A 27,344-nucleotide genomic window follows, 5' to 3' on the forward strand; every position below is an offset into this window, starting at 1 on the left:
ACGCATACACGCACACACTCGCACGCACGCACACACACACACACTCGCGTGCACGCACACACACACACACACCCTGGGAAGTGTGGCCGCCTAGCAGTAATTAGCCCGACCTAACTGGCTTCTAACACCAGGGCTCGATATCATGAATGGCGTGTAAAAAGTGTAGCAATTAGCAGCTAACAGCCAGAGTCTGGCCCCGACGTTTCTTTTTTTTTCTCTTTTTCCTTTTTTTTCCTTCTTTTTTTTTAAAGTGGGTTCATCAGCGGGTTTATTGAGTGTGACTTTGGCTCCGAGGGCCTGCTCTCATTTTGTGTCCGTCCTGAGTGTTTGAAAAGGTACAAAAAAAAAAAAAAAGGGATGTACCCAGCGGCTCAGAGCGCACACCGCCCTTAATGAGCCACACTGCTTAAAAAAAGGCTCTGCAAACGATACCAAGAACATTTACATCTGCATTGTTGTGCTAATGACAAAGCGAGGGGGGGGGAGGGCGGAAAAAGAGCTTTATACGCACACACATACAAAAAAAAAAAAAAGAAAAAAAACATTCAGGAAGCACACTGAAGGAACTTCAATAGAACCGGCCTGAATTAATGCTTTTTTAAAAATGTTTTTATTGAAACATTATTTAATGAACGTTGCTAGCATTTCGGCTCGGCTATATTTAAATCCATGTTTCTCGCAGATTATGGGGAACAGAAGGACATGGGTCTAGCGCTGGAAAGAGTTATCCCGCTCATAACATGAACAATAACACATGTGGGAATTCCAGCGTTCTTCTCACAGGCCGTCGGGGAGAGCGGTAACTTTTTTAAGATGGCGCGGGAGTTCTGGGCCATCTTTTTTTTCCCCCTACCTCAACGAGAAAGTCATTAGTGCTATTAGTAATATTATCATTACTTCTCCTGAAAGGAGGAAAACAAGCATTAATTACATCAGTAGGGGAAACCGCAGGTTCGCGCGCATACGACCTCTGTAGCCATTGGCCAAAGGAAACACATGTCATCAGCACTGACTCCGCAGCCTAAATCAACCGTCTCCCCAAGCCCAAGACACACAGACGCGGCCCCTTTGGTTGCGGGACAAAACAGCCGGATCACCGGGCCCCTCCATTGGCAGGCGTCTGCGGCCGGTAAAACGGTTTTTGCATCGACCCCTTTGATTGGCCCTTCGCCTGAACGTCGGCCCTCTGCTCACATGACACCAGACAGCCGGTCTCGAAGGAAAAGAAAAAAATAATAAAAAAACAAAGAAATTCTGGAATTGGCCGAGAAGAAAAGAAACAACATTGTAAAAATGTTGGGGGGTCGCGCCGGTCCAAACGAATCGTCCAGTGAGCAAGTCCCTCCAGAAAATATGATTTAATGCCCCGGAGGCAGCTCCGATTCGATAAAGTTTTCTTTTCAAATTTTTTTTGTGGGACCACTGATTCACCGGTTTTTTTTCGGACCAGGGGGGCGGTCTGAAGCGCCGTGTTTGTTTTGACGCCTGCGTGCGCCGCGAACGGGCGGGGGCGCTAAGAGGAGCCTCCCTCGCCCGCAGCTGGGGCGGGGCGGGACCAGATCGGGCCCCATAAAGGAAGCCATAAAGCGGCCGTAAAAACGGAGGGCGGGGGCGCGGCACGCCAACCCCCCGACGCCCCAGACGCGTGGGCGAAACTAGGCCTTCGCCGCTCCCCTCTCCCGAATGACGGTCCCGCGGAAAGCTTGTTGCCATGGGAAACCCGCCCGTGTTGTCCTGCGTTCTGGCCGCGGAGAGGATTCCGCACGCAAACCTCTCCGTACGGCTGCACCATTCACCCTCATATTATGCAAATGACGGGACCCCCTCCCCTCCTTAAAGTTCAAAGATGGACGACCGTGTCACTTCCTTTCAGGAAGCGGTAAAAGCGCTCACCTGTGACTCATTATCACGGGCTGTGAGCCCTGAACGGAAACGGATCCGCTGCCCTACCGCAGCCCACGCGGGTCAGGAGCGGCTGGTCCTTATCGTATGCGCCACGCCCGAATCACGGCGGTCCTCGCTGCAATAAACGCGCCCCGCGACATGCACGCCGCGCGTGTGTGTCCCGGGCAATAAATCCAGATGTTTCCGCGGGGGAACGTCTCAGGGGCAGGATGTAACGAGGGAGATTACGAGCGACCGAGCGACCGCGGGTCGAGCGGCGATAAGAGTACTCTGACCCGACGGTAGCGCGCTTCACGGAAAACCACCACGTGGGAAACCCGGACGGGTGTGGTCGAATCCCGGCTTATCTTGCGTTGCAGGAGCTATTCACGTGCATGAATCGGTCTTGAAAGAGTCGCAGTGCACCCACCGCGAAAGACGCAGAGCTCACAGGACAAACTTTTGAATTTTCACGGAGGATTTAATGTTTACTCTTCCGTAGTTTAAAATAGAGTCCGAATCTCCTGGTTTTTTTTCTTGGCGCGGCACATGGCGAAGGGGAGTGTTTCTCATTGCCTGAGAACTGGTGTACATCCGCAAAGCCGTTTGACTAAATGAGTTTGATCAGGATGAAAGCAGCATATTGTTGCACTTTGTGTGTGTTTGTGCGGGCGTGTGTGTCTGTGTGTCTGTGTGTGTGTGTGTGGGCATGTGTGGTTGTATGTGTGTGTGTCTGTGTGTGTGTGTGTGTGTGTGCATGTGTGGTTGTATGTGTGTGTGTGTCTGTGTGTGTGTGTGTGTGGTTGTATGTGTGTGTGTGTCTGTGTGTGTGTGTGTGTGGTTGTGTGTGTGTGTGTGTGTGCACGCATATGGAGTGCTGTAAACTGAAAAAGATGTGTGTTCCTCTCCCCAGTGTCTAATTAAGACCAGACCTCACCTTTAGCAGATTCAGAGGGCCTCACTGTCCACTTCCTTCATTAAAGCAGAGAGGGTGGTCAGGGAGGGGGGTGGGGAGTGTGTGTGTGTGTGTGTGTGTGTGTGTGTGTGTGTGGGGAGCATCCGCCAGGGGTGCAGAAGGAAAGAAGCCCATTTGCTGGCAGCATGAAGAGGTCCCCTCCCTACGCAGCGTCATTTTGCCCGAAGCTTCATTTGTAAACACTTTGAGGGTGACCAGTTCCCCTGCTTTGCCCTCCAGGGTTGACCTTTGACCTCTGTTCAACTGAAATATTGAACCACCCGGCAATTACAAAATTACAAAGTCGATTGAGAAAGAATTTCACGCGCTATGCTTTGGATTTGTCCTTTTTGACCTCTTGCAGAACCCCAGTGAGCAAAAAGCCAGAATCTAGACATCTAGAGGGGTGCAGAACTAGGCTGAGAGACATGAATGGACTGGGTTAACCCCAATACAGCTCAGGTTTTACCTGGGTATGGTCTGGCCACATTCTAGTCGGCTGGAAAACTTGTTCCTTCTCCACCAAATGTAGCTGGGTTTTCATCTGAACGCCCACACGGTGTTTCACTGACTTCTCGCCGACTTTTTTCACCTCAAAAATGTTCGCTGGGTAAAGGTCTTGGCCCTGTCATTAAAAAAAAAAAAGCAGACCGTATCTATGTTCAGTTTGAATACTGGAGATGTGAAATTAGTTTCCGTTGCGGTAGTGTTGACTCCGCCCACTAGCTGTCCGTCCGATCCGTCACTGTGTTTTTACACGTGGACCTGTACATGTATTCCAGAGCAGCTCGCGGACAACGAGGTGAGGACAGACGGCCAGTAAACCCTTGTCCCTGTAACCCGGCAGCCACCCGTAACAAGGGGTCCCCACAAAGCACCTTTCTGTGGGTTTAATATTGCAGAGGAGGCATGGGGTGGGGGGTGGGGTGGTGATGCTGATGACAGCAGCAGCAGCTGCAATAGGAACTGGCTGATGCGGCGTACAATGGTCAGGTGACTGGGGAATGCTGAGAGATGCTGGGATATTTTCCTAGCCCCCCCCCCTCCCCAAGCCCCTCCACCTGCCCCCCCCCCCTTCACCCCGGGGGGATAGTATAGGGGGTCAGGGCCTTTGGACCAGCGGAGCAAGTGACAGCTCAGACAACCACCTGATTTCCCCGGCCGAGCCACCTGTCACCTCCCCCCCCCCGCCCGTCTGCTGCCTCATTTCAATCATGGAAATCGAGGGCAGACGCGGGGCAGGCAGAGAGAGAGAGAGAGAGAGAGAGAGAGAGAGAGAGAGAGGAGAGAGAGAGAGAGAGAGAGAGAGAGGAGAGGAGAGGAGAGGAAGGAGAGAGAGAGAAGAGAGAGAGAGAGAGAGAGAGAGGAGGAGAGAGAGAGAGGAGAGAGAGAGAGAGAGGAGAGAAGAGAGGAGAGAGAGAGAGAGAGAGGGAGAGAGAGACGTGCGCACGCCGGAACTTTCTTTAACCTTGTCTCCCACCCTCCCCCACCCCCCCCACGACCCCACCCCCCCCGTCCGTCCCATCGCCCCGTCGTCCGACCCCATCCCATTTCCATTTTCCGTGTCTCATTTTCATACCGTTTTTGAATGCCATCGCGCGTCCCCCCCTCCGTCGCCACGGTCTCGGTCACGGTCTCGCTATAATCCAAGATGGTAAAAGACGATGTTTTTTCACAAAAAAAAACAAACAAAAAAAAAAAAACATCCAAACAGCCTTGGCTTGCCGGATGTCAGCGTGGGCCGTCGGGGAGATAATCCGATTGGCCGGCTACAAATCGCTCGTTTTCGCTACGCGCTGTGTGGCCCGCGGCGGCCTGCTCGCAGACCTCCGTGCCTTAAAAAACCCGACAGAATCTGGTTAAAATTCAGGCGCGGCTATTTTTCGCATCGCCGTCGCACGCTTTTTCCAACGGGCGGGCGAAGCCGGGAGAGAGATGAAGGGAGAGAGAGAAAGAAAAAAAAAACGTGTAAACAAGAATCCCTGTTTTCTCCCTGCTCCTGCTTTCACTCAGGACCTCGTCCGGACGGAAAACCAGCAGCAGATGCCGACGCAGCTCCCGCAAACCAATTTAGCGGCGTTCGGGCGATGGAATGACCTCACGTTTTTTTTTTTTAAATCACCTCCCCCGCCCCCGATGCTAAAAAGCACAGGAAGCGACAGAAGCCGCGAGTGAGTCACAAAGCGCTTCGGCGAATCCGCACGGAACTATCCGAGAAGCCTTTGATGCCGCTCGCCCATCACGGACCTGATGCATGACTTGGAGGCAGTTTTTCTCTCTCTCCCCCTTGATTAAAGAAAATCACGTTCTTTTTTTTGGGGGGGGAGGGGGGGAGGTCAGGTTGCGGGCCTCCCCTCAGTGCCGCAGACGGACGACCAGAGCGCTCCTTCGTTAACCCTTTTCACCTTGACCCCCCCATCTCCCCACCCCCCACCCCCACCCCAGGGGAGAACTTCATGGTGGATCCACATTCTCTTTGCCCTACATCATTGTCCCCTGATTGCCCGGCCTAGAAGCAGTCAATCGATTGATTGATGTCCCCGCCGTCTAAGAGCTTATTATGCAAATGGGACTTAAATTACGACTGAAATTGAGTGGTTTTGACAGACCTTCCCGACGTTGCAATTACGAATAAAGCCATCCTCGGTCAGATGACGTTTGTCACATGCGAGGTAATCGGTAGAGACAGAAAGACGTGAAGCCATTTTCTGTCTAACTTGGTTTGAAGAGGCGACGTCTTCATTCGCAGTCGGTACATGGTAATGTCATTGGCTGACAAACATCAACGTTTGCTGGAGACAGGACTGTGGATTTCTCTGTGAGGTCATGTGATCACATGGGTTGTCTCAGAACACTGTCCACCTGGTGCTTAATGAGGTCTCCTAGGCAGTGACATAACAAAAAAAAGTGCCCACGGTTGCATAAATTGGATGTATAAGGATGTCCGTCTCACCTATCGATTTTTTTTCTTTCGGTAGCTGTCTACTGTTTCTACTGTTGTCTACCGCAGTGTGACGTGATTGGGCAGCCACCTCACCGACATTCACCTGCCCTCCAGCTGTCACTCACATGTGATTGACAGTGGCATTCCACAGCTGAACACCACGCATGACACCGGTTGAGTCAGTCTGTACGCATTGCACAGAATAAGGTGTCAGGTAGAGCGACGGCATCTTAGCCTCAACCCGGCATCAACCCAGCCCGTTTCCCAAATATATCAACGCAGGTTAATTTCACACAAGGCCAGTTTGATGTGAATATGAGGGAACACTGGCTGTTCAGGCCATACCCAGAGAAGATAATTGTGGTGAAAACTCGGCAACATTCGGTTGAAAAGTGAAGGTTTTCTAGCCGACTAGGATGTAACCAGGCTATATCCGGGTAAAACCCCTGAGCTATAATGGGCTTACTCCTAGTCTGTTTATGCCCAAAATGTCTGAAAGTAAAAACGTTTGTGGCTTCAAAACGTCTGATTTTGTCGAAAGATGAAATGATTCAGTTTGCTGCCCAGACCTGACAACGTGTGCTACAGTGAAGCTGGGCTTCAGTGTGAACCACTCTCATCGTTCTGTAAGTAAAGCAGTATATTCCTGTAGAGGTATAGTTCCTAAAGGCTGATGGCACGTCCAGCTTCATGCGCTGCTTCTATTAGCTGTGTTCAGCCAGCGTCGTCAGCAGCTGCAGAATCAAACTATTTTTACTAATGAGGAATTTGGTCTTGGTTGTGACATTTATTTTAGCTTAGTATTTGAATTACATTACATTACATTACATTACATTACAGGCATTTGGCAGACGCTCTTATCCAGAGCGACGTACAACAACGTGTATAACCATAACCAGGAACAAGTATGACGAAACCCCTAGAGAGAAGTACCGGTCCAAGTGCAGGGAACAACCGCATAGTTCAACTTGGACCCTGAAGGTTAAACTGATCAACACTAAACAACGAGAACGGCAACAACGCAATCTATGGAAAAAATACAAGCAGTAGTTAAGACAGTTAATGCACCTAAGTCATCTGAATCTTTTAGAATGTTGGGGAATCTGTCGCCTTGAACAGACCATGCTAAAAGCACTGGACAATGGTTGAAACTTCGCCCCCGATTCACCCCAAAAAAACGTGAGACCGACCGTTTCGCTGACATAATGTTCTCAGGTTGGTCATGAAAGAGATCTTATCCGCCCTCCTGCTGGAGAGCCAGTAGGTTCACATGCCCAAACAGTGCGTGGTCTTACAAAAGGGTCTCGCTCCTCTGTCCCGGGCCTTCCCTCGCAGGGAGCAAATCAGCCAGACGGATCTCTCATTTGAGGGGGATGGAGTAATGGGTGACCTTTGACCTCGCCCCCCCCCCCCCTCCCCCCTCCCCCCACCCAACCACCCCTGTTCCAGGCCGACTGTGGGAACTGTCCGCTTTATCTGCAAGCGGTAATTGGTTAATGAAACACTTCCGCAGGGGGGGGGGGGTGGGGGGGGGGCCGATCGTGCCCCACTGGAGGGGGGGGGCAGGCTTGGAGCTCCAGCGAGGCCGAGGGGTAGAGCAGTGGAGAGACACGGGGGAGGGAGGATGTGGGATCACCCTGCAGTCCGAATATTCATTCGGTTTCCTGTGAGTGTACAAGGCAAGGGAATTATCAGCAAAAATAATCTCTCCAGAAAATGCTTCACTTCTTTGCATGCCTTCACAAAGAACGGGGGGGCCCCAAAACACAGGAAGGATCGCGGCCTGTTCGCGTTTCGGGGCCTCTCCTACGAGGGGTCAGTCACAACTGGCGTATCGTCAGTACTGCCATTGAAACGCAAGTCCTTGGCCTATCCAAAAAAAAAAAAAAAAAAAAAACTCCTGGGCAAGGGAAGTGAAAGATTACAAGAACAAAAAAAAAGAAAAGAAAAGATAAACGTATCCAACAGAGGGGCTTTCACGGTGCAGACTGCGATATGACAGATAAAAAAAGGGAATAAAATCTGATAAACAAACGATTAATTCAAGTACAATTTAGGCTGTTGAATAGTGAAACAAGTATGGAGAAAGACAATGACATTTGTTTTTAGGTGAGCTTAAGTAGCATAGCATGTTAGTAATGAATATATGTCTGCCACTACAGCAATAAGCCTGCAACCCTTGCTTCCATACCACAACATTACATAAGGAAGTCATTACATTTTCTTTGTGGCCTAATGAAAATTCTTTGATTATTAGGTGGGAAAGCTGGCTCACTAGTTGTTTTTTATCACTCACATTGTTCATGCTAGCTAGATAAGTAGAGGCAACAAACTAAATTAAAAACTATGCAAATTGGTAAGTTATTTTTTGGTTGATTTGTTAGCTATTCTGTGTGTAGGGAGCAAAATGACAGTTGAAACATAAAGTGTTACAGCAAGGCTAATCATAACATCAGCAATTGCATTACAACATCATGGTTGATGACTGATTATCAAAATCAATCTTCCACATATTTACAACATTTTATTAGCCCTGGCTTGCAAAACAAAAATAAAAAAATAAACTAATAAAATTCCAGTGGAACATGATGAACTTTATAATATAAACATCAACCGTAATTAAATCATTTAACATGATGAAACCATTGCTGCTGTGCTATTATGACAATCATAATACTGGCAATTATTATAATTTTGCACAAGCTGAGCTTGTTTGATTGTAGAACTACAGTATTTGCATAATAGAGACGTGTGAACAAGTCTGTTTGTGGCGTTTATTTGTGTTATATGCGTTCAGGGGAAGCTGTTATTTTTAGCATTTAGCATGGCATGCATTAGCACAACCTATGTCTAGAATTGACGGTCCTTCCTGCTGTCGTTGCAATACCTCAGTACCTGCGCAATAGGTAATACCACTCAGAGCTTCCATGAACACAGAGCTGCGGTGGTTCAAAGTGAGCTGGGGGGTGGGGGAGGGGGTGGCGAGGTGGGGGTCAGTGGGGAGGAGGGAAAGTGGGGGAGGGGGGTGTGGGGGTCGGGGGGTTACAGGTGGGACAGGGAGTGGGCGGGAGTCGGGGGGATGTGGGGGGCGGGGGGAAGAGTGGCAGGGGGGAGAGGTGGGGGTCGGGGGTGAGGGGGTAAGATGGATGGCAGAGGGGAGAGTCGGGGGGGATGTGGGGGCGGGGGGTGGGGAGAGTGGCGGGGGGAGAGGTGGGGGTCGGGGGGGGCTACAGGTGGATGGCAGAGGGGGAGAGGTGGGGGGGATGTGGGGGCAGAGGGGGGAGGTGGGGGGAGAGGTGGGGGTCGGGGGGTACAGATGGATGGCAGAGGGGGAGAGGGGGGGGGGATGTGGGGGTCGGGGGGGTTATAGGTGGAGGGCAGTGGGGGGGATGTGGGGTGCGGGGGGGAGAGTGTCGGGGGGGAGTGAGGGTCGGGGGGGAGGGGGTTACAGATGGATGGCAGAGGGGGGAGAGGTGGGGGGGGGCGGAGGGCCTCTCCAGCCCCCTTCCCCGCGTCCCTGGCTGACCCCTTGCTCCCCAGCGTGCCCTCTGCGGTCTCCGCAGACCTCACCCCCCCGGTCTGTCACGCCACTCAGGTAAGGGGACACCTGTAATTTGCTTTAATAGCCTTTTTCGGAGGGACCCGTCTAATCCCCCCGAGCGCCTCATTCAGTGGCGCATAATGGGGGCGAGCGGGGGTAGAATGGCGGCCTTGAAACTGTACCAGCTCTGGATTGTGCGCGCGAGAACGTCGCCCGATTGGCTGGCTGGCTCGGCAGCGTCGGCTTTCACCCCCCCCCCCCCCCTCCTCGCTGCCTCCGCTCCGGCGGCTCTGGTGCACCTTCTCCGGCGAGCGAGCGGGAGGGAGGGCTACGTAGCCGCGGAAACGAAAAGCAATTCTCCGTATATATTTTTAGATGCGGATGACCGTCGTGTTCGTCCGATTTGTGAAATTGTGAAACTTCCAAATACAGGGCTGGGATCAGTTACATTCCAACGAAATCACTTTGGGAATTTATTTTAAATGTGATTGAATAATTAATTAATTAATTAATTAATTAATTAATAGAGGAATCCACATAGAAGATTCTGGGTATCTTTCAATTAACACGTTGAATTTCAATGAATTTCCTGAATTGACTGAATTGAAATGGAATCATATGGTGCCCATATTTTAATTAATATATAATTGTATTATTTGATTCCATTGTCGTAGCAATATTTGTATCAATAATTGAATAAAAGTTAAAATTACAATTAAATCGGAATGAAAACATGAACAAAGTAAATAAGCATCTTTGCATCTGCAAGGGGTTATCTGGGAGACAGGTGGTTTGTATTATGAAACAAAGAGATGTTGAAATTGAAAGAAGAATCCTCTGGGAAGGCTTTACACTTTATTGACTATAACATTGTCAAAAAGGTATTTCTTTGAAAGACGATGTTTAAAGCACCACAAGCACATGCGAAGCTATAAAAATGCCCCATAAATGTAACTACTGTAAGGTCCTGGACCAGGTTTATCCTAGACTGAGGTTTTATATTTTTCAGAAGGTCTCAGTGGTCAGCTCCACAGCTTGTCTCCTGAATGTTATCACTGGCAAATGTGTAGGATTTGTCTTCCTCCAACATCCTTTCATAACTGCTATCAGACCCAATATTAGAAAACAGTTCTGAGGAAAATTACTTTATTACTACTACTTTTCTAAAAACTGGTGAATATTCAGACTTGCGCTCAGTTGTCTAAAGGCTGCACATCTGTATGGCTCTTGAAGTATAGTATGTCTGTGTTTTAGTAAAGCTTCTTCTGATTTGTACAGAGGGCTGTGTGATCGTACGTACGGGATCCAAACCCTGGTCCTGTGGACACATCATGTCCGGTTGGTTTTGCGTCCATTAATCAAAAATTTGAATATTTTAATATCCAATATTTTGAAGAAGTGGACAGTTGGTCGAAGGGGTTGTGCTAAAAAACATTATTTTCTTTATTTGCCGATTTACATTTACAAACAAACATGTTTTGGCTCACAAGTACTGATGGCCACCTAAACGCCATCATCAGTTTGTTTGTCCATCCTGTAAAATGTTCATTTTCAAAGCCTGTTTTTGAGACCTTCATGGTTCAGTTTAGTAACCTCAGTATTTTTATTTATACTTTGAAATATATGATCAAGTAGCACATTCGTTTCATTGCACTCTTAAGTATGCAGAAAACAGAGTGGCTAAATTGACCTGTTTTTCGTCTTCAGAAGAACAGGTGTTTCCTCATATAGATCGTAATTTAAGGGTTAGCTTTACCTAATGGGGCTCATATACAGTACCCTACTTGCCAGCTGGGATTAAAAACAAAGGTATTGGGGCGACTTCTCTTTACGCCAGCGGTATCCCCAAAACAGCACGGGTCCAGTGTTAATTCAACTCCAACTGAGTACATATACGTACAATGGGAGAGTAGATTTAACTCTGAATGTTTTACTGTGAAGAAACAGACGGGGAAGGAGAATGGGAATTCCATCCAGGACCCCTGTTTTGGACAATTAAAAGAAGTTGGAATCAAATCAATTTGATTTGAAGGTTGCCAGTTTTGATAAGAATCAAGCATCATCAGATGATTTCTTTGCTCACTTGCCACCCTGCATTTCAGTGACCCACCCCATCTCAGTGTTTAGTAATTTGCTGAGCTATTCAAGGAGGATGAGGGAGTAAGGATGGTTTTGGGGGGGGGGGGGGGTAAAATGAGGTGGGGAGCTGTGCGGGTCAGACTAAGAGGTTTTGGTAGATAATGTTATCAGTCTCATATCAGCTCTCGTCCCCCAGGAGGGACAGAGGAATGCAGGAACAACAACAGGAATGTGGGCAGGGGAGCAATCGGCCCTGCCAGCTCTCTCTCCTTCTTCTTCTTTCCACCTTCCGTTCGCCCCCCGTCCCCGTCGGGCCGGGGGCCACACACTAGAGACGAAACGGACGGATGGACGCGGGGCGCGCCCGGGACGTTCTTCCCGCGCCCTAGATCTTCGCGGTAAAGCTGGACAGCCGTCGTTCACGGACGGACGACCTGGCCTGGTTTTATCTGCGCTGGTTTGCACCTGTTCTTTCTGCGACTGCAATATCAGACGCCGGGCGCTGTTTGCGTATTCGCAACAGCGTCAACTGCTGTTTGAACTCCAGGTTTTTTTGTTGTTGTTTTGTTTTGTTTTGAAACGTCCACGCTGTTCGACAATAATGACGTCAATTACCACGAAGCATGGAAATTACTGTCTGCGGATGACAGGAGTAAATTAAGCGTGAATAGCTTTATTACTATTCTAAGTGCTTCTTTAATCCAAAAATCTTGGACAGCCCAGTCTGACATCACTATTAAATAGACTGTGCATTAGAATAAAATACCCGTGACCAAAACAACTCTACTCCTCGTGCACCGTAGCGGACGCCCAGACTGGCAAAACCGCGTCCCAGAACAGCGAGAGAAAGCGGGAGTGTCGTTTCCAACGCGTAAGGGAGATAACGAGTTTGCAATGAAGGGAGATGTCACCCAGATGTTTTCTGCGAAAAACACAGCGTCCTTGCCAAGTACCCATGCAAGTGCTTTTTTCCCCCCCTGTCTGTCAAATTTATTTATGGACACCAATAAGGAGGAGGAGGGGGGGGCAGGAAACGAATGACTCCCCTGACGGGCTCAGGACAGGCAAGGCCTGGGGGCAGGGGGCGGGGGGTGATGGGGGACGGCGTGCGCTGTTTTTTTGTGGGAACAGCCTGTCGGAGACACGTCTCATAACTCCTTGGGTGGCAGAAATAACTCCTCGCTGCCCCCCCGAGAATTAATATGCATGATGCAGGTCCGGAGGAGAGGGGGCCCCCTACAGCCACGTCTGGCCCGGAATCTTCCAGAACGCTCCGGGGGGGGGCGCGGCTGTTAAAGGAGTGTTGCGCTGTCCGGCCTGTCAGGGTGAGATTGAGGCATTCCGGACCGTAGCGTGGGCAGACGAGCCGCGCGAGACCGGCACTGGGCCTTGACAGGAGCATTATTCATTCTTTTCAAAAAACAAAAACCCAAAAAAAAACAATTCGATATAAAATATCTCCGACTGATCCCAGGGGAACCGACTGCCGTTCAAAATGCGGTGGAACCAACGGCAACACTCCGTTGTACACCTTCCTTGAAATTTGCTTCTCGGTTTTCTTCTTCTTCTTTTCTCTCAGTGGTGAGCTTGGTTTCGCTCGGCGTTTGTCTTTTTGCGTGGAGTTTATCGCAGATTTCGCGGGCCCACCGCTTATTTCGCGGCTTCGCTGCGGCTGATTTTAACGATGCGGCGAAGCCTCGGCATCGGGGGACACGCTCCGGCGGTCCCCCCCACCCCCACCCCCACCCCCACCCCCCACCCTCCCCTCTCTGCTGTGTACCCGCACTGCTCTCATGCTCCGTATCAGACCGCTCCACTTTAACATCTGGTTACACTTTCTGCATGGCTGGCCTTAATTTGCTAACAAAAGATTGGCTTCGGTCGAGGTTTGCCTTCGAGTATGGCGGGACTCTCGTCGGCTGTTCATTGTTGCGTTTAAAAAAAAAAAAAATTCTCCGTTTCACGGTACGGTTGCAGGACGGATCCGTGCACCACCCCCCCCCCCACAGCCCCTGCTCCCACCGTTCCTGTCCGCGGGTTGCAGCAGCGGGGGCTTTGATGGAGATTCGGTCTCTGACCACTGCTGCTTCCTGGTGGGGCCTGACCCTCATCCACCCCCCCCCACACACCACCCACACCCCCAAACCATTGCGATCGTTCGGGTGATAATGGGAAGTACATGTGGCGACGGGCAGCGGCATCAAACCACCCCAAAAAAAAGCAGCCAGGCTTAGTCCCTCACCTCTGTGTGCGTAGAACAAGCACAGAGGTGTCTGGACTGATTTACATGAACTAACCGGTCAATTGTGTACAGAGTGAAATTTACCTGGATCAGCCCTCTTCCATCAATTCTCTATTACACACCTTCGCAAGACTACAGCAAAAAATAAATAAATAAATAAATAATAATTTCTGGAAATGTGAATTTTCAAAGTTAAACCAAAGTTGCCAGTATCTCTGGACTTCTTGTTACTTCTGTCCAGCAGAGTAAATCAACTAAAATTACCACAACACTGTAAAACCACAAAACTGATGTGACTTGTGGCAGTATATGTTTGTACTACTACATTTTCGACAGTCCTCTCCACAGTGCGCTAAAAATTTAAGCCAACTCACATTGACTCAAGTATAACCTAATATTTTGAGGAAGGTTTCCCAACAGACTCTCACGCACCCACTAAGTGGTCCCAATACTTATTTTCCCGATACTGTCAGACTAGAAGTTAATGGAATATTAGGTTTCTTGAAGCCACTCATTAAAAACAGTAACCATTGAGGCAGTATCGTATGCCTATGATAGAATTATCAAGCTTCCAGTAAATCCCGTTATATATAGCCTTTATGGGCTGGGCCCATTAAAAACACCATTGAGCATCAATCAACCGGCTATCAATAAAACCTACTAGGCAGTTCAATTTGGCAGTAACACTCACGGCCCGGGGCCAGAACTACTCGATAACAATTTCATTAGGGGTAATTTATCATCATTGCCTTCATTTTTAAAACATCTGGCAAGAAGCAGGAAGTCCGAGACACCGGAGGATTTGAATCGACGATCGGCTTCTGTTGGGCTGGCTGGAAGGACCTCTGGGTCAGATGGAATAACTGCAGACCAATGAGAGGATGGGAACTGTATAGCATGACCAATGAGAGGGGGGGAACTATATAGTAGGACCAATGTGAGTAGGAGAACTGTATAGCATGACCAATGAGAGGGGGGGAACTATATGGTAGGACCAATGAGAGTAGGAGAACTGTATAGTAGGACCAATGAGAGTAGGAGAACTGTATAGCATGACCAATGAGAGGGGGGGAACTGTATAGTAGGACCAATGAGAGTAGGAGAACTGTATAGTAGGACCAATGAGAGTAGGAGAACTGTATAGTAGGACCAATGAGAGTAGGAGAACTGTATAGTAGGACCAATGAGAGTAGGAGAACTGTATAGTAGGACCAATGAGAGTAGGAGAACTGTATAGTAGGACCAATAGAGAGGAGAACTATAGTGGACCAATGAGAGTAGGAGAACTGTATAGTAGGACCAATGAGAGTAGGAGAACTGTATAGTAGGTCCAATGAGAGTAGGAGAACTGTATAGTAGGACCAATGAGAGTAGGAGAACTGTATAGTAGGACCAATGAGAGGGGGGGACTGTATAGTTGGACCAATGAGAGAGGGGGAACTGTATAGTAGGACCAATGAGAGGGGGGGGTGGAGACTGTATAGCAAGTTACGAAAGGGGAGTGGAACCAAAGAAAACACAAAAAAGGAAATGCACAAGAGCACACTGGTGTGTGGGACATAACAGTAGAGTGGTTCTTAGTTGTCCATATCCAAAGTGTCGATATATTTCGTCATATTTCGTATTTCAAAACGACGGCAGTGAAATTGACTTGTGGTGTGACCAGGATGTCATACTGTTCCCGAAGCTGCTGCTTTCAAGGTTCTCCAGGAACAAAATTAAACAGAATTATAACCCCCCCCCCCCCCAAAAAAAAGGTTTCCAAGGACAGACTGAGATACAGTCTATCATGTCTGTATTGCTGAGCGATCGAGCATTGTTGTTGGACTCATCTTCGCGGGCTTTCTTTTCCTATTCAAACACCAGGCAGAAAATAATGGTTGCTGAAATTTAATACTGAAGCAAGCTTGATCACAATGCCGTTTTCTATCAAAACAGTTTTCTCGCCCAAACACACAAGAAACAGAAGTGAATAGGTAATCAAAACTGGTACTTGGCAACCTGCACTAAACTGTTGTTTCACGGAGAAGCAAAGAAATCAAGTTTGAAAGCCTCTCTCTCTCTCTCTCTGTTCAACTCATTTCCCCAATCTGATCTCTGCTTAAACGATATGTGTTGGACATGTCAGCTGGGATACAAAGACTCGCAGGCGCTCTCTAAGGAGGAAATTCCACACGTTCTTGCACAACTGATGCAGATAATGTACGGTCACCTGTGTGGTCTGCGTACGGACGATTTGGCGACGACAGGTTTACGCGTTTTGTGCTGCTGTTGGAAGAACAGGCCGATGCTCTGAGCCTGTAAAATAAAGCAGCGAATCAAAATGTACTTTTTATACCTTCAACTATTGACCCGTATGACTGAAAGCACTTCATTTGGAAGCATCGAGATATGAGGTGAACTTGTAAAAAAAAAAACTAAAAAAAAAGAACGAATTTATAGCTTAATGCCGTGCGAACAAACGTCACGCAGGACTATCCCTGCGTTTCGCTGTACCCACAATGCAGCGCTCTAGATATCCTTCCTGCCGATCTTCTATTTAGCTCTCGTCTCCCGACAGCAATTACGCCACTTGATTTAATCTAGAAGTTGCGAGGGTGGTCTCTCCCCCAAACCACGCAGATTACTCTGGTGGCAGAGTAATAGCCCTAGCGTGAGCTGCTGATACGATGCGCCCGTCTGGTGTAAAAGGCAAATGTCACGTTTGCGTGGAAGCTCTCCAGAAAACCCCAGAGCTACCGTAGGGATGAGATCAAATCCTCACCAAAAAAAAAAAAAAAACAATAACAAAAAAAAAAGAAAGGACCAGATGCCCTTTTGGTAGTTATAATGTGACCTTGATGTGCACTTTTGTACGTCGCTTTGGATAAAAGGGGGTCTGCTAAATAAATGTAATGTAATGTAATGTAACCTGCAGGTAATAAAAAAATGCACTTACAAGATGGTGGAGACAGAGCAAAAAAAAAATTCTCTAAGAACAAGCGGCTCTGTACCGCCTATTCAAACATCAGAGGCCAGCATAGGTAAAGGCTACTGGGTGTGTTGAGAAGTTAAGCTTCTCTTTCTCTTTCTCTGTCTCCCCCCCCCCCATTGCCCTCCCCAGCGATGGACAAAAGGGATCTGGAGAGGTCTAAACAGCAACTAGACACTCATAAAAATGACAAGAATAGGGCAAGGGGGTCCATTGTGCTTTCCCATGGAGCGGCGCTCGCTCCTGATAAGAAGGGCACAGCGGAGTCACATCCAAGTACAGCTGGACTCAGCGGCGCGTTCGTGCTTCGCTTTGTGTTACGCGGTGGAACGAAAAGAGTTTAAGAGGAACTTCGCTGTGTTGCGGGCCAGAGTGCCGACGGGCTTCGCGAGGCACGAGTCTGTGTTCTCTCCCTTCTGTGAGTTTTAGAAATGCATGTCGGTGTGACCTAGTCACACGAAAACTGTACTTTGAAACAGAAAGGAAACGATCTCTGACACCTGTGATTTGGAGGTGTTGAAATAGTTTTGATAGGCGCAGTGCTCCGCCTCGACACATGTACCTATACACAGTCTTTCTCTCGCGCTCTCTCACACAACACACACACACACACACACGCATACACACACATGCACTTTTCAGTACTCTCAGGGGGTCAAATCACATCCTCTTTCTCACAAAACAGGCACGCACACACACACGTACATAAGCACACACACGCGTGCACACACGCACGCACATTCGCACGCATGCACGCACGCAAAAACACACGCACACACACAACACACACACACGTGCACACACGCACGCACACCACACCACCACCAAACACACACACACACTCACCATGCACACCCCACCACCACACACACACTCACACACACACCACCACACTCACACACACTCAGCACACACAGACACACACACACACACACACACACACACACACACACACTACAACCAACACACACAACACACACACACACACACACACCACCTCGCTAGCACACAAGCAACAGATCAAAGCCACCGTCACACCATTAGGTCAGAGGTGAAGAATCAAACCTGGCACAGCTTAGGTTCAAAAAGGAGCAGAAAAGGAAAGAGAGAGAGAGAGAGAGAGAGAGAGAGAGAGAAAAAAAACAACAACAGGGCGCTCTCCATTTAAAAGGCAAGCAAACTGTGAAATAATTGAAAAGGTATGTCAATCAAGGGCAGGCGCCCAGCAGGGGACCGAGGTTCCCAGGCTCTCCTCTGGTAGAGTACCGGGCCGAGGAGAGCTGCAGAAGGGGGCTGCCCAGCAAAATTAAAGGGGTTGGGGGGGGGGCAAGAGAGGAACTGAATGTTTGCTTAGTTGCTTAGTCTTTCACTAATTTCTTGCCCCACTCCCCCACCCCCCACCGACCCTCTTCCTCATTTAATTGTGGTGGGAGGGAACTTTTTTTTTTTCCCTTCTCAAAAAAAAAAAAAATTAAATTAAATAAAAAATGCTCAGTCATTGATAAGATCCTGTTCCCTCTTGTGCTGCTGTTGCTCCCTCACCTCTCAGGTGAGCAACAAAGCTTTTTTTTTGGGGGGGGGGGGCAGGAGCACAGTTGGGGGCAACATAATTTTATGACCCCCACCCCCCCGCCGCCGCCCCTCCCCCATCCTTATTACCACCGAACCTACACCCTTGTGCCCCCTCCTCCCCATCCCAAACCACCATTCTGACAAAAGAGACCCTGTCAGGCTCCTATTTTTCTCTTTCTTTTTTCTTTTTTTTTTTTCTCTCAAGGTCAAAAAAGACTGAATGATCTGACGATGGGCTCACTTCCAAAAAAAAAAAAAAAAGAAAAAGGAAAAAGAAAGAAAAGAGAAAGAGTAAAAAAAAAGGGACTGGTCAAAAGGGCTTGTTCTGTGCTTTTTTTTTTTTTATAAAATAAAAAAAGAAATCCCATAGAGGTGGTCAATCCACACTTGACTAAACGTGTATAGGCCGGGATTTCGGCTGTAATAGCCCGCTTCGTCTTACGGACGGCTTAGGCCAAAGCAAGTCAAAGGTTAACAGATTTTTGCCAAGGGCCACGGGGGGGAGGGAACCTGCTTTCATCCTCACCTTATTGAATTCAAGAGCAGAATATGAAAACTTTGTATTTCTGGGCAATCCGTGGTACCCTTGAATAGTTGCTTGTCCTCAAAGTCCAATGTGTTGCTGATACAGTAGCAATTGGAAGCTCTCTCACATGATCAAGACCTTTACAAAAATGTAACTGATGTTTGGCATATTTGAACATACTTGGTACATCAACGAGTAATTATCTATTTTTTTATTACACACATTTTATGTAATGTGTCCCCTTCGATTATTTTTCATGCTAAAACATTATTCTTTCATTTCAGAAAAAGCTTAACTTGCACTGTCACATGGTGTGATAATCAAAAATGTGATTTAAGTTTAACTTGGGTTAGAACAAAACAAATCAAGGTTAGATTGAATAGTGCATTATGCATACACTGCAGGTTTTATATGAGGTTTATTGTACATTGCATTGCAAATGTAAGTAGAAATGTTACTCAACATCAGTCAGCAATTGTGTGATCTTGAGAATTCAGTCTGCATAAGGTCAGATAGCCACCTAGAAAATTACCTTAATGCTTTAAAAATACCTTACTATGCAATGATCTTCCAACACAATGGGTTGAATTTTTCAAAGGAGACGGGGAGGTTTAGATTGGTGTAACTCGCCTTTATGGATGTGTGGTCAAGCGTCTAGAGTTGGGGCTATTTTTTTCAAAGGAACGTAAAATCCCCACCTCAGACCCTCAGACCTTTGTCCGTTCCCTATCTATTCAGTTTTTCCGACGCCAGGATGTATGGGAGCGAAGAAAGGCTGATGCAAGCCAGGGAGTGGAGGAGCCAGTTGCATGACGACCACCGGATCAACTTCCAAGAAAAAACTGCCGTTTCTGCTCCTGCGTTTATAGCAAACGTATAGCACACGAGCTCTTAGTCAGCAGACTTCAGATACTAGCACGAAACACTGAAGCTCAGATTCAAGCCCGCCTGCAAACAAAAAACAAAAAAACAAAACAAAAAAAAAACAAATAAATAAGTAAACAAAAAGTTTGGCATTTTAATCGCTAGTTGTGTGGCGCTTGTTGGGACAAGACCATGCGTCGCCTGGCAGCAAGTTCCTTAGCAGCCATCCCGCTCATGTGGCCTTAAGCGCTTTGGATGAGGCTATAGCGTCATGGCGCCAGTGCGCTACATTTGTAAAGTCGCCGAGGATGAAAATTAGAGGCAACGACACTTTCAGGCACCAGCGGTTTTCATTTGACTCGACCCGATCCCTATAAAAGCGGCGTGAGCTCCAGCCGGGAAGGACGAGGGCGGGGCCTAACCCGTTTACGAGCCGCTCGCCCCCCGGCGCCAACGCCTCCCTGTCTGTCCCCCCGCTTCCTGTCGACGGGACGCGGTCGCCAGTCGCGGCCCCCCACCTGGGTAAGCGTTGACGCTAGGACCCGGGGTACGAATGAGGTGTGCCTGCGTGTGCAGCGGTGGGGGGGGGGATATTTACCCGTGCGTGCCAGAGGAGAACGTTTACTTTGCCTCTCTCTGTTTCTTTGTGGACGGTGACCTCACCCTGCGTGTCGGTGGCTAAGCTGTCGGTGGGGTCCGCACTCTCCGCGTTAGCAGGGAAACCCTACCTGGGGGTAACTTTGCGCCGGTGGCGATAAATCCGAAAGATCTGTAAAAAGTTTTTCCAGCCAATCGCACGCTGTTCTGAATCTCGTCACACCGGTCGCATTAGCAGTCCCGCGTGACAAGCCGTCATCCGCCTTCCTAAAACCTCCCGAGCGCGGGCCGGACGTCCGTCGCGGCTTCTCGCCGATTCCGCTCCGTTTCAATCGCCTCCGCTGACGGCGAGGCTTTTTTGGAAACCGGGCCGAAGCGCACGCGCCGTCCCAAAAAAAGACGAACTTCGCCTCCGTGCCACAATTTTACCCCGCTTCGTGTTTTTTTTCCCCTTCGAAGCGAACGTTCTGGTTCACGTAAAAATAAACAGGGGAGCGGCCGGGGTGGAAACCCGGGCGCGCAGCTGCACCTGTTCAACCCCCCTGGAGTGCACGTTTATTTTTCATCTTAGAAAAAGAAAAAAAGTTTTTCGCCAGCTCGGGCTGGCTGGGAAACCTGTTCGCTGCCGGTGCCGCCTCGAGCGCGCTCGGTTCTGCACGCGCGGTTCTGCGCGCTTGGTTCTGCGCGCGCGGCTCTCCATGCGCGGTTCTGCACGCTCGGTTCTGCACGCGTGGATCTGCACGGGAGGCGCTGACGCAGCCGGCTTTGGGAGGCTCTTGCGCTGTACACGCCTCGCTTCGTTTCCTATTGGCCGACGGCCGTGTGCACACGTCTCATTCAGCACCCCCCGACGTGTTGCCGGGTTTGCCGTCTCTGTCCAAGGGCAACACTCAGGTTATTAGCCTTGCTTCCTTCTTTTGGTTACGTAAAAAAAAAAAAAAAAAAAAAAGGGTGAACAGCAGTGAAAAAAAAAATGTTTTTGTTTCCACTCGAATTTGTTTCCACGGCGCAGGCTGAAGGATGTGCGGCGCTGAGATCAGATGGCGCGCGGCATCTGGGTGCCTTTGAAGGTGCGAGTCTGCAAACAAAGTCGAGAGGAGTCATTTAGGACAGCCGCTTATCCTGCAATTATGTTCCTATTCAGGCCTCCGTGGTGAAAAAAAAACAAAAAAAAAAAACACTCTCATTGTCATGACGATAGAGGAAAATGTTTTTGAGATGAAATTGGGTTTTTTTTTTATTGTGGCCTAAAACCAGATAGAGATCCAGCCGCATCGCAATGCAATCAGTACCTAAGGGAGACAATTAGCCCACAGCTCCTTCACGGGCGAAGTGAGCGAAGGGGCATTAAAGTGGCTATCGAGCGCTGTTTTGTGTCTGACGGTAAACAAACCCGGGCGACGTCCGGGCGGACTGTCAAGCCTCGGAGCGATTCGTTTTATCGAGGAGTACCCTGCCCCGCTCCGTCTGGAACGCCGCGACACCCTCCGCACTTCGCAGTGCGGTCTTAGCGAGAGATAGCGAGAGATACACGTGGGCAAAGGCGAACCCGGGGCGCTCACGCGCTACAGTCACGCTACAGGAGGATGTCTGTCTGGCTCTGAACGTTCGCCAAGGAGGCGAATCTCAATTCCACGATAAAAAAAAAAAGCAGTTACATTTCTGTGAAAGGAAGGGCTGATTAAGGAAGAATTTACTGACCCCCATCCTACTGCACAATTTTTTAATTTATTTTTTTAATGGTCAGAACATTGTTATTGCTGGATCAATTCCAATCAAAGGTGTATTCGTATTTGCAATAAAATATAGACAGTATCCAATGTACAGTCTGTACACAGTAGAATTCCCAGTTTAACAGAGTACATATTAGTCCAGTTGGGACCACATTTACACTGTGAGAGTTGATTTAACACCGGACATTTTGCTGTGTAGTTCTGCGGCACCATGAAGAATAATAGCTTACTTCTTGCCATCTGTCATTCAGTGGCACGTCTCATTTTTTTTTTTTTTTTGAGTCTGTGCCGGTTTCTTTACAAGCAAGTCATCTAAACCGCCCGTAGTGCGTATCCTGTTTTTCTTTTGTCTTGTGGGATAAAAAAAAAAAAAAAGCCTCCCAGGAGCATATGGATGTCTGGTTTCCTAATCAGTAATGATAGAGCGGCTTTTTGATGGGGAAGCACCCCTTCCCTAACCCAGCGTCCCGTTCCTTCTCTTCCAGGTCTGATGGAAATCCGATCCGTCAGCGTGGGGGTCGTGGCCATCAAGTCCGTCAGCACCGGGCTGTACCTAGCCATGTCTAAAAAAGGGACGCTGTTTGGATCGGTAGGTACACCTCGCCTCGTTTTTTTTTTCCCCCTTACAGGCTAGCTGGGAGGTCAAGCTCAATTTCAGAGGGACATCAGCCCTTTTTTCAGGTCAATGATCACAAGCGGTGTCGGGAATGATGAAACAGGGACGGACAATGACCGCTGTCATCGCGGAATGCTCTCGCTGTCACACGGCGTTCGAATGTAAACACGAGAAGAGCTCCACCAATCAGGATGCGTGTTAGTAACAATAAATAATGTCGATAGTGATTGGTGGATACTTAGTTCGGAGGAATCCTGCAGAGCAAGGTGACATCATACCTGTCTTATCCCTGCTTCATTATCGCTGAGCAGTGTCTAACCTTTAGAGATGCCAGAAGTCAATGTTTTGTTGTGGATTCTTTGCTAGGTAACTGCACAAGGACAAACATCCTAGCTGGGTCGTAATGTAGTTGTAATAGTTAGGGATCTGGGTCCCCAGAATTAGATTCCCAAGTGGGGGTACAGACAGTGTATCCTTGGTAAAGGTACTTCACCTGAATTACTTCAGTAAATATCCAGCTGTATAAATGGACATCATGTCAAAAAAAAAGAAGAAAAAAAGTTAAATCTGCGTCTGTATCTGATAAACGCATAAATGTATACGAAGTGGCATGAGGTTAACCTTACACGGGTGTCCCCTCCCCCTGTCCTCGTCAGGTAAACATGAAGTCCAGGCAACTGGGAGGAACAAAAAAACGGCAGAAGGGATTTTTGGGAAGCCGTTGCGTGCCTTCCAACAGTTGTCGTGGCACGGAGCTGCTGTCCCCCTCGTGTATAATAATAAGCTCGCCCCCCCCCCCCCGGGCTCGGTGTCTGGGTGTTTTACAACTCCGCGAAATCTGCCTCGGCGATCAGTCCTCCCCCCCCTGCGATAAGGGGGGGGGCCGCAGACGGTTACTCTTCCCCGTGCTGCGGAGTAAACAGGGACGATCTGGGGGGGGGGGGGGGGGGGGGATGAGATGAGCCGAGCATCGGAGGGGGATAAGAGAAAAAGCTCTTTTTGCCGCGTCCTGTCATGAATCGCACCTTAATGAGTGGTTGAAACGTGGGGGGGCGGGGCGATGGGCTGATGCTATCGCGGTGAGGGCGCTTGCTGATCCCTCACTGATTTCGTGAGCGATTCCCCTTCTACCCAGCCCTCCCCCCCGCGCCCCCGCCCCCGCCCGTCCTGGGTTCCCGCGAGGTTGCGCCTCCTGTCTGATCTGGAGTTTCGGCAGTCCGTGACGAGAGTGAAGAAAAAGCCCCCCCCCCCCCCCCCACCACACACACACACCTTTTCTGAGTTATTTTGTTGACATTGTGGAGATGTGGTGTCCAGTGACGACTTCTTGCTTCTGGGGATGAAACCAATGAGAGACAAATGGCTGCTTAATGCAATGTGGTTAATAGATCACAGCGCCTGGCCATGTGGGTTAAATTCAAAGGCCAAATCTTTTCTTTTAGCGAACCATTGCAGAGATTTGCATTGCTTTTTTTCCCCCACAGTAAAATATCAGATGCAGAAGCACTTGATGGTGTTGATATGGATTCATTCCTTGTATCCTTGGGGCCAGCTCGGTTCCTGACTTTGACCTTCCACTGAGGGCCACGTCTTATTCTGACCTTTGTCCCCTCTCTTCACCCCACACCGCGTACCCACACCCCTAACGCCTTTCTCCCACACCTCCCCTCATCCACCCCATCCCCTCTCCTCACATCCCCACTCCACCTCCCCTCCCCTCTCCCACCCCTCCCCACCCCTCAACACCCCACCCACCCCCTCCCTCTCTCCCTACCCCCTCCCCCCACCCACCCCTCCCCGCCCTCCGCAGGTGAAATACAACCCCAGCTGCAAGTTCAAGGAGCGGATCGAGGAGAACGGGTACAACACGTACGCCTCGCTGCGGTGGAAGCACGGCGGGCGGCAGATGTTCGTCTCGCTGAACGGGCGGGGCAAACCGCGGAGGGGCCACAAGGCGCGGCGCAGACACCCCTCCACCCACTTCCTCCCCATGCTGCCCTCGTAGGGCGCCCCGCGCCCCCCCCCCCCAACGTCCATCCGTACCAGTGTCCCGTCACTATCGTTATTATTATTATTATTATTATTATTATTATTACTACTACTACAAACCCTCCTCCATACGTGTACATTTGTTGGGGATTATACACCATTTTGTTTGCCGGAGTTGCGGGGGGTGGGGGGGGAGGGGGGGGGGAATTATCCTTTTAAGTTATTTTGATCTTCCTCTCCTCCTCACCTTAAAGGTCCAAAAGAAAAGCTGCTAACGTTGTGTAAATACAGTGTGTCTTATCGCGGTCATCGACGACGGCGAAGCTGAACGAGAACGATGACGGTGCGCGTCCGCCACTTCCTGGTGCGATGCGAGACCTCGGGGCTGTACGGAAGAACATTAGCCTCTTTTAAAGGGAGCGATTACTGTCCCTGTTATTATCTTCGCTCTTTTGGCTCTTCCCGCTGGAGACGGTGCTTTTCCTTTTTTTAAACGGGCCTTACCCCGTAGACGGTTTAGGGGGAAGGCTGACGACGATGCTAGGCCCGGCCCGGACAAAAAAGGGGAACTGAGGACGCTCGTTTGAATGACCCGCTTTAGTGGGATGAGAGACCCAGCGAAACGAAGCGTAGGATTTTGCACAAGCCTTCGTAAAAAAAATAAGAAGAAGAAAAAGAAAAGTGGACTTACTCCTCCAAGGCGGATCGGAAAGGTGAACAGAAACTTAGGGCCTGCACAGTGCCCAGGAGCAGACTGGAGCGCTTGGTCTGGAGTTCGACGAATAGCTATTTGAGGCACCGTTTGGATCCTCAGACAAGAGACATTTAATTTGTAATTTGGTTGTGTGTGTGTGTGCGTGTGCGTGTGTGCGTGTGAGAAAGCTCGGATCAACATTTCCTGCTACCGGATTGGCCCCTGTTGGACTTCTTTTTCAGCGTCTCTCGCTCTGGTTGTGGACATGTCAAGCGTGCTGGCCGAGCTGGTCACCTACTCTGCACCCGAAATGGACTCCAGACACCGTGAGCCTGGACTACAAGAGAAAGTTCTGGTTTCTTCCTTGCACCCTTTTTAGACCCCTAGACTGCAGGCTCAGAGGTCATTCTTTTTTCTGGCTTATAGGCTTTCACTCGCGCTAATTATGTCAGCTCATAAGGGATCAAACACACAAAAAAAAACTGGTCCCCCATTTTGGAGCACCCCGTGTACTCGAGACTGTCTTCTGGGACCCCCTTTTCAACAAGGACTCGAGATGGACCCTGTCACTCTTTTTGTAACCGATTGTCTCATACCGTCCTGTCTTACTGTGTCTCGCTAACACTTTCAAATGCGTGTTGCAAATAGAATGTTTAATATATTTAAATCTTTTTTTTGGTTGTTGTTGCACTGTGCTGCATTTTCATTCGTCGCCTCTGCCTCCAGTTTCTGCCTCACAGACTCACTCTCATTCCACTACCTGGCAGCGTTTTGTGCGGCCAAGTAAGTCAGCAGATTACTGAGATAAAATTTGAGTTGTGTTGCATTACATTTAACCACAACTGCGATTAACCCATTGAAGAGTAGGTTATCTGGAATGTTTTGTTTTTTTCCCTCCAAAATCTATGTCAGTGTTCTAGAACTCCATTGCTCTCAGTTACCAGTGGTGACCTACATCAGCATTAGAATGTTCTGTTGAGAACATTCTAATCAGATATTTATGATCTTACACCTTAAAGGGTTAACATACTCCAGCTGAACTCATCTTGCTGATAATTTCCACTGATAAATATCTTGTTTGTGGGTGCCATAAAACCCTCTCTTGGATAATGCCCGCGGATAATACTGTAAATAACGATTAAACCATATTGTTGTTACCTTTCCCATAGCAACCCCAGGCAATTGCTACGATAAAGCGATTGGTGAATACTTTCTGTTTATTCTACCAGTGTCCCAGACAATATCTAAGAGGTGTATATTTAAAAGGTGTCCTCCGGTGACCTATTTGCCTTTGCCGACGTCAAACATCTATCCACAATCCAATAGTTCAATATTCCTCAACTGTTCTTAAAAACAACTTTGCTTCAGTTTGAATGAATTTTACCTCTCAAATAAATCCTATGACATTGCCCCATGCGTCTGTACTAGGTGTGAGAACTGGACAGTAAGTGTGCATGATGATAATCTGAAACATGCTTTTACAGACCATATCCACAAAATCCGATCTTTTTGTGCGCTGTGCAGTAGTCAGGCACATTCGAGACGAGACTGCGCACATTTAATAAGCATTTCACATGCGGTGTGGTTTCCCAGGGATAAGTCCACTAGTTGCCACTGTATCTGTTGAATGATTAGTGCCACTTTTAAGTCCAAGAGAGAGGTAAATCAAAGTAGTTTGTCGGTGGGGTTTTAGAGGTGAAGGACATTACTTACAGTATCATCCACTCAAGCTGGCTCGCACAGAAATATAATACAAGGTCACAACCTTTCTGCATTTCCTTCCTGTGCAAAATCTGTCTCACTTTACCCGTTATGAATACACTGAACACCATAAATGAAAAGCATGTTATATTATTGGTATATATACAGTGCATTTTCTTGTGTGTCTGCACCATAAATATAGAAAGCATAGGAATCAAGCTATGGAAATAAAATAACTGTCTTTTGCTACAGACCACTGAATCTTCCACAAGTGTGAAGAATCAATGGGTTAAGACCAACCAATCCCCCCCCCTCCAACCACCAACATGAATGAATGCGAACAGCACATAATTAACAATTACATTAAACATAAAACACAAGTATTAATAATTTATAAAGTTTTTAAAAAACTCAAGCTAATTCGTTACATTAAATG

General features: G+C 48.5%; 1 protein-coding gene across 1 annotated transcript in view; it reads left to right on the forward strand.

Moving 5' to 3' along the window:
- The window catches only part of fgf22 (fibroblast growth factor 22), a 33,764-nt gene extending 7,768 nt beyond the window's left edge, over positions 1 to 25,996 (forward strand). Inside the window, exons 2-3 of the mRNA XM_064330248.1 lie at positions 22,394 to 22,497; positions 24,335 to 25,996. Of these exons, the coding sequence (XP_064186318.1) occupies positions 22,394 to 22,497; positions 24,335 to 24,529 (299 nt within the window). The 3' untranslated portion in view covers positions 24,530 to 25,996. The remainder of the gene's footprint in view (positions 1 to 22,393; positions 22,498 to 24,334) is intronic.
- Positions 25,997 to 27,344: the final 1,348 nt, after the last annotated feature.

This window comes from Anguilla rostrata, chromosome 4 (genome assembly GCF_018555375.3).
Source record: "Anguilla rostrata isolate EN2019 chromosome 4, ASM1855537v3, whole genome shotgun sequence".
NCBI classification, from domain to species: Eukaryota; Metazoa; Chordata; class Actinopteri; order Anguilliformes; family Anguillidae; genus Anguilla; species Anguilla rostrata.